The sequence below is a fragment of the Aplysia californica genome, unplaced genomic scaffold (genome assembly GCF_000002075.1).
Source record: "Aplysia californica isolate F4 #8 unplaced genomic scaffold, AplCal3.0 scaffold00351, whole genome shotgun sequence".
Taxonomy (NCBI): Eukaryota; Metazoa; Mollusca; class Gastropoda; order Aplysiida; family Aplysiidae; genus Aplysia; species Aplysia californica.
Genome location: NW_004797621.1, coordinates 541,074 through 549,449, shown reverse-complemented (window position 1 = coordinate 549,449; position 8,376 = coordinate 541,074). Strand labels below are relative to the sequence as shown.

At 37.3% G+C, this 8,376-nt stretch overlaps 1 protein-coding gene across 1 annotated transcript; it reads right to left on the bottom strand.

Annotated features, from left to right (window-relative positions):
- LOC101854184 (retinal rod rhodopsin-sensitive cGMP 3',5'-cyclic phosphodiesterase subunit delta) lies at positions 1–6,370 on the bottom strand (the record flags this gene model as incomplete). Its single annotated transcript, XM_005102947.3, is given in 5 exon segments — positions 1–834; positions 1,817–1,922; positions 5,074–5,199; positions 5,855–5,880; positions 6,308–6,370. Coding segments are annotated over 5 exon segments (403 nt in total), but the record flags the coding sequence as incomplete, so codon positions are not given.
- Positions 6,371–8,376: the final 2,006 nt, after the last annotated feature.

Below are 8,376 nucleotides of genomic sequence, written 5' to 3'. Positions count from 1 at the left end.
TCAAACATCTGTCATTCTCATCTCTCCTCCTTTTCTTTGTATGCTACTCTCTAGTAACCCTCCTCAAAATTTTCAGAGATTACATAACCTATTTGTGTTGCAACAGCCATAAAAATCTTACTAAAACAAAAAAAAACTGTCATCTTCCACCAACACTCTTCTTCCCCCTCATTAGTAAACAATCCCATACATATATTTGGAAATATTACTCTGCGAGAAGCTACCGTATGGATCAATACAAAATAAATGCACCACCCTCAAATTATTTTACAATTCAATACCAGCAGTGTCATTGTGGTATATAAAAAAAAAGACTTTTAAACCTTAAAGGTTCTAGACCACTTCTCTTAACAAGCTACAATATTTAACAAATTCATCTCAAGAGGAAAAGATACTGCTTGATACACTTAACCTCAACTATATTTCATTTTCTGGAGTCAACAACCACACACTTCATCAAAAGGCACAAAGTTGAGCATGCACACTACTGATTTTTAAAGGATGTTTTAAAAATTTTAATTAAAATCACTTTAAAAGAAAGAGAAAATGTTTGTAACGCAGATTTCAATAGTGCTATCTGAGTGAGTAAAAAGAAAAAGAAGCCCTTCCATGCTGAGTGGTTGACTTGATGTAAAAACTGTACAGGGGTCGTCGGTCCATCTTCACCATCAGCCGAGGTCACACAGGTCTGACAGTGAATAAGATTGGGACATGGAATGGGTCTATAGTTCACTGGACGCAGGTGGGCAGTATCACACATAAAAGATTCGAACTCGGGACACACTAACTACCATGTCACCATCGTAGAATCTTGTCTCTATCACAACATTGCCACTGGGGAATACAAGGAGGAAAACAGGTTAGATACAATAAAGGTCACTTGTTTTTTCTTTGCGGAAGACAGAAGTAGACATGAAATGGCCATCAAAGAACTAACATTTTTAAAAATTCTTGGCAATAAATACGAAACAGCTCGCTCAGTAATGAAAACTTACAGTGATGAAATTGAAACGGACATTAAACCCATAAAATTACGTTTTCCCAAAAGTGATATTAAAAACAGCAAATTCAAAACTTTTGCTCGATCAATGGAGTCAGGGAAACATTAAATGGAGTCAGGGAAACATGAACCACCAACGGCATCTCCCTGACCCAAGCTCTCCGGCTGGCGACAGAGAGACATCTCTTGCTTCCTGCGACACCCAAAAGGGTATAAGCAGCGGCTAAAAGTAAAGTAATGCTGTTGGAAATAAAACTATTTGCCTGAAGAAAGGTACCAAAAGTCAGATTTTGACTTAAGGGTTGTACCTAATAGGAAATCCAATGCTGAACCCAGTAGTTTTTAATTTTTGAGATATCTCAGGTAGTTTTTGAGATATTTAACATTTTGTGAGCTTGTAGCTCAAAATGGTCTGTGGCGACTTTTGGTACCATTCTTCAGGCACACATTTGTCTACTATCTACTCAAACCCTAGGCAAAATACTCCATTGAAAAAAAAAGAAAGAAAAAAATAGAACAGTCGCTGTAATTTTCAAGCAAAACCATTATCGCTCACCTCACTAAAGAAAGCCTGTTAAGATTAATGCCAAAACTCTCCCCCACGCCTGTGGGTTTTCATAAAAAATGTTTTAAAAAATCATCCTTTGTTGTTCGCATGAAAGCGTTTCACAGTAGCAATGAGTGCATTTATATAAATACATCACTTACTTAAGAACATTTGCACCTCTACGTCACTTACTTGAGTAACTTACTTGAGTACTTGTACATATTTATGTCACTTACTTGAGTACATTTGTAAACATCTATGTCACTTACTTGAGTACATTTGCTGGCATCATCTGACTTTCTGGGGCTGCCTCAATCAAAGACTGCCATGTGTTGGTGGAGCCAGGGATCACAAAGCCAAATTCAAAGTACCACTCTGTTGGGAATGGGTGAGGAGGAGGAAAAGAGGAGACAATGGTTAATTAATAGTTTTCAATTTTACAGAATAAGAGGAGGGTGAAAAGGAGGGAGATGAGGATGAGGAGGAAGATTAAAGAACGAATGAGAGGGAAAGAAAGATTTTATGATGGTCTATTGCCCGACCTAATCAATGAGAGAAATCACAGATTAGAGGTAAAGATACCACAACAATACAATGAAGCTCAGCCTCACCTTCAAAGGTACGGGATTTAGATTTTCTCATGTGTAACTGACAACGCTTTTCCTCCAAGAAGCAGTGTTAATCTTGCTAATAATAGCTATGATTCGATAAAAACGAGAGAAGCTTTTCACCCCCAATTGGAAGAAAGGTAACAATTTGATGGGTATTTTTCAATGCCGTAACTCTTTATCTCTAACAAGCCGCTCCCAGCAGCTTGCGGTCCAAACTGCTATGCTGGTGAGCCACTGCCAGCGGCTCGGGCACATTCATTTACAACGACTTCGACATCAAATTACTTTTCGGCACTTGCCGAAAACAGGTCTCTTTTTCCGGAAGTTCATTCATTAGACAAAGAACGATCAAAACAGGTTTGCTTTTTTCGATTTAATGACTCATTTAATGATGTTTCTGTCATTTTAAAATTTAGTACCAAAATAAGGGCTGCAGCGTAGTGGCCTTACCCCCCTCCCCTCTGAGAAAAAAAATTAAAGGCATGTCTTTTTCCTTTATTTCATGCACTGGCACATCTATTAAAATCTCCAATCTATCTGCACTTATTATTCTAATCAAAATAACAAAATACTGACACTGATAGGAGTTAGAAATGATCTTTCCACTTACAGCCTCGGACTTTTATGACAGCTTAGAGCTTTTATTCTGAAAATTATTTTGCAATTTTAAGTTAAGAATGTAAACAAATTCAACTGCCTGCACATGAGAGTGCCTGGGTGAGAGTACATCTAAGAATGCAAATGCTGTTTTTCCATTAGCACAAATGTAATGAATAAAGTAAAACGGAACGAGGCACTTTTTAAACCACAACAAATAGTCACAATTCATACAATTATGTTTCAGTTATACATATAAAAAATTAAAAGAAGAAATAGTCTCATCGTTCTTTTTCCTTAAGCTACCCAGATTTTATGGGTACAGTGGTAGTGAATAATATCAACAGGTGCAGTTTGACGACGTATGCAATAAACTTTATAAACTGATAGCCTATTCTATGACCATTTTCAGTTTCTAGTCTGAAAGTGCTATATTATGTTTAATATAATTCTATTTTATGGTCTACAAACCATCAATAATATCTATACCATGCAAGTTAGATATATTGTGCATTGTTTCATCAAATAAAGTCACATAAAGTTCTGAACATGATATGTAAAGCATCACTGTGAAATCAAGCGCTCGTCACAATAACAAAATTGGAGAAAGAGGCATTTTCCCACCAGCTTCGCAAATTTAATCAAATTTTTTGTTTTTTTGTTCCACCCTTTTATGTCAAAATAAAAAACACATTTCCATGTGAATTATATAATAGTGAAAATCGTTGATTAAAAGCTCAAAATGTATAATTTTTTAGTTTTCAAGGACTCTTTAGCTATTGCAGTTACCAAACTTTGGCGGCCATTTTCTCACTATTTCAACGGCTGAAACCAAGTGAACTTACCTCTTTCGATCACAAATATCTTCATTTCCGCTCAAGTTAGATGGGTACTTTTTTCATCAAAAACCTAGTAAATGAACAAGCGTTAAGATGATACCAATAACTCGAAATGCACAAAAATTGACGAGTGCCTGATTTCAGCGGGTCGTGACACACATCATATTGAGCCCTGAAACTAAGAGCTGCTCTAAGAATGTTGTAAAGGTACATCAAGAAGCACAAGAAAGGATTTCTAATGATCAAATGGAAAAAAAAAAACTAACTGTCCCCAACCCCCAAATTCTTCCATGTATAAAAAAATAATAATCACGCCTTCAAGACTACAGCTTCACTCTCACTACTCTCAGCGACTTAATTAAGACTAATTTTGATCTTTTTTTTCTCAGCTTTGTACTATCTTTGGAAGGGACTTCATTTCTTAACAAAAAATATTTCTTGGATCCTTATTATTATTAAACATGGGTCTAAACTCAGAATTTTATAAAAGGAGGAACTTTTCGCGTGGTCGCGACAGAAGACCATTCTCATGAGACACCCATTAATATTATACTGTTTAACCCTAAAATCAATTCATCAAAGCAAGGTTATTTCATACGAATTTGAGGGTTTGGAAAATAATTTCAATCAAGACTCACTTACCAAATATTTACAATCTTGATTATGTAGAGAAAGAGGTGGTTTAGCGGAGGAACTGGCGGTAGTGGAAATACGCTAAAGAGCGGAATATTGAGACCCATGTTAAAACCCACCATGGTGTGGTATTGCTGATAGTAAACCACAAGTTTGCTCTCTCCAACTAACTTACAGCTATGTGAGGGTTACCTTGCATGTACAGCCAAGGCCTCACCAAACCATGCTGATAACATTTAATACACACCACATTGTGTGGTAGCTTAACACATTTTAAGCACATGAGAAAATGATTATTAAATGTTCTCAGCCTTACATAACTAGATCTAATATCAGCTCATTAAAAAATATTTCTTCACAGACTGATTTACTGCAACCAACAGAAAAAGCCCTTGCCTGTCTTTTTGTTCCAGTTTTGAGGTGAGAGTATAATTTTCAAAAGAGAGAAAGAGTACGCTCTCTCTACTGAAGATCCTATTGTTTCCTGGGCATTCCTGGCCTTAGAACAATAAAACAGTGTGCTGCCTGTAGGCCACAATAAGTGTTAAGTCAACGGTCAGAAAAAGACAGTCTAAGTCTTAATTATTTTAATTTCACAGTATTAATTGTTTGTTTGAATTAAGACAAGCACATTGACATAATGGTTATTTAGAGGTGGGAAAGAGCAAGATAAGCAGAGAGATAAACAGACAAAAACTAGAGAAGCAAGACATATCAGTGGCGCCCTAACGCCACTCATGTATTATATAGACAACTCTTCTACTTTGTTGGAGGAACAATACAAAGGAAAAAATGACTTTCCTTATCATTCATAAAAAGAGCTAAAATATGTTTTTTAAAAATCACCTTCTAAACATTTTCCTTTGAACAACACCCTTTGTTCGAGCCTAAATTTGTCCATGGGTTCTTTTGATGAAAAATTGATTTCTCTAGAGACCGCTCTGCATTTGAGGATTTTCTTCGGAACTCGAGCTGTGAAAGCAGAAAAGCAGTGTTAAATAGGACATGATGTAGAGCAGAAGATTAGATCAAATTTTAAAAATAAATTAATCATGGGAAGTCCAGCCAAGAATACATAAGTCATAAGTAAAAAAAAAATCACAAACTTAAACTGTTCATCCTAGATAAACTTAAAGTCTCTAAAATTCATGAATTTTTCATATATTATATATACATTGGTCTCTGTCTAATGAAAGCATGCTGGATAAACGTACAGTTCATCTTAAAGCAAGCAACTGAATTTTTCCTACATGTGTGGCATCGTGGTGTAATCAGATACCCCTCGAAATAATTAAATCAGTCAATCCCGACATTTTACTGCCGTTGGAAAATTTTCATTAAAATTGGAGGGGGGGGGGGGGGGGGGGGGAAGGTTCAACATCTTTTATGACCATATAAAACATTCACATGTGGATTTATTTTAAAATAATGATCGAAGGCAAAAAAAAATAAATTTATTTGCAGTTTCGAAGGACACTACAGTTTTGGAAGTTACCAACTTTGACAGACATTTTCTCGTCAATTTTACCTCAGACACTTGGCAGCCCCACCTTCTTCAATTGCAGATATTTCCACTTAGACTGTTCAAGACAAACAACCTTCCATAGGACTATAACTTGAGACTCACCTTCATGTTCTTTCTCTGGAATTGACCTGAAACAAATTAAAGCACCCTTGTTATAATATGCTACACTTTTTGGGTTGGCATACATAACCACCAGAAGCATGGGTGTTCAATTGTTCTAAAAATGCCAGTCTCCCTCTTCATAATAAAGTTATAATAAAGTTATCTCAGTATTGTAACTCGATCCTTTAAAAACTACCAGCAGTTGTTTCAGAATAAAACATCTTGACAATAAAAGGGGTCGATCATTCGAATATTCATCATAAAAAACAGCCCAAAGCACAGTTTGAAAAGTTTTAACTATTATTGTAAGAAACAAGAATAAAAAAACCACAACTAGATTAAGATTTTTCTTATAGGGGAAGGTGCATTCCATTACTGACAAAGTTTTTTCTCAAATAAGCACAAAGATAAAAAATAAAAAATGATTCAACAAGAGAAGATTGTCACACTTACAAGTCGTCACTGGACTGCCATAAGACCTTGCCATTGTCAGCATCCCTGAGGTTCATCCAGTTACTAAAAAGTAGTTAAGGAACAATTGTAACAACGGTGGGGCAGCTGAGAAGCAATTAAAATCAACTGCAATGGATCACGCGCTTGAGAGCCTTAGAGTCTCTGAATGAACTTTGTCGGGTGTGTGGGTGTTTAAATTTAACTGCCAAACAAACAAAAAGTAAAGAAAGCTCTGATTATGTAAGATAATGGCAGGAGATATTCTCTTAATTAACGGGACTGATGTGGGGACGAAGATGAACAGGCGTATTCCGCTAACATTTGCGTCAAGTGTTTTACAGCAATTTCAAAACTACCATGGAAGCATTTATAAACATGCCCTGTTCGTTACAGATTCGATGAGCAACCTAAAAAAAATCAAGAGTGGGTGGCTCTACAGTGACTGGAGAGCTTCCATTGCAAATTAAATAGCCACCTCGTAAGGATTACATGGGTGTTCTGCCCTGGTCACGCTGGGGTGCACAGAAATGAGCATGCTGATGAACTTGCCGGCAAAGCAACACCCAATGGCCGAATCATACTCGACCCACCAATGGTGATCGCCAGATGCAAGGAGAGCCTTCACGACAAAGAGGAGACAGACTCCCACACACTCAGCACAATAAAAGAAAAGTGTGTGCAGGGCACAGGGGAAAAAAGTTTGCTCTGAGGAGCAGTCAGGCGTGTCATAAACCAGCTCCTCATGGAGACAATATAAGTAAGAAGACCCTGGGGTAGACGCTGGAAAGGAAAGATGAGCAGCTATGGACATGTGCCGCCTGCTATGATTCTAGCTCTGGATCCAAGTAATTACAAGTCATTCAACTATCAAGAGTAGACAAGGTGTTATGTCACGTCAATTCAAGCTGCAAAAAAGCTGTATATTCATCCCACTTAATAAAAACAAATTTAATATCAAAAAGTGATAATTAAGATAGAATGGTCATTTACATCATGAGCTCATTTGTTTTTGCAGTAAGACTTTGGACTTGGTGGCATCAACTACTACATTTGAGCTTCGCTTTAAAGAAGTTGCATCTCTGTTTGTTTGACTTTTCTTTGACCCTGAACCGTTACATTTAATGTAACCCAGACCGCCACACTGAGAGCCAAATACAACCGAGAACTCTTAAACTGACATACATGTGTGGTGCAGTTAACATCACTCATCAGAAGTAATTTTTCAGGACAAAGTTCAAATTCGTTCCTGCTGTCTGTATGCCCCTTTTAACATTCCATGTTTGGTAGCTAGCGTGTAGTTATTGTTGTCACTTCTGTCCAAAACAACAGCCAGAATATTTCGTGGGTCGCCACGGCCCCGATCAACAAGAGAAATTGGAATGGCAACATTGTCACCTTTCTGGCCTGGAGCGAGTTCTTTCTACTTCTTTTTACCATCCGTTCTGCTAGTTCCATTTAGAATTTCCTACTCTGTTCTCTATCATGAAGGTTTATTTGAGCCTGTCTAGCATCAAGAAATGCCACGTTTTCAACAGCGCCAATGCGATCAACTTGGTCGACATGAGGATAATTCAGGTTTGTGGCTGGCCAGTAAGCAGCAGCAGTATGTTACTGTGATAATTCAAAGTAAAGAAAAGAGCATTGAGTAATAGTCAAAAATATGGTTTGCCTTGTAGAGTTGTAGGATAACAACCAGGGAAAGCTGGAAATCTGAGGCTTTCATTTTCAGTCATTCTCCAAGAACGTCTAAAATTTTTAGTCTGACAATAATTGTGATCTAGATCTAGATTCTAGGATAGGCTCTAAGCCTAATTACCTGCAATTACCAGGAGCTGGGAGTCGACTTTTATGCCCACACTCACACTAATAATAAATAATAATAATAGAGATCATAGCATTTTTATAGCGCATCCCCGCTCAGCAGCAGGCTCTATGCGCTTTGCACTATATTATTACCCCAGCAGACCATAGAACACTCCGAAACATCCTCAGCTTCCCGGGAAGCATACAGTGCAAGCAGCCGATTAAGCGCTCAAACACTAACAAACTAACAAGATCTTTCGCTGTCT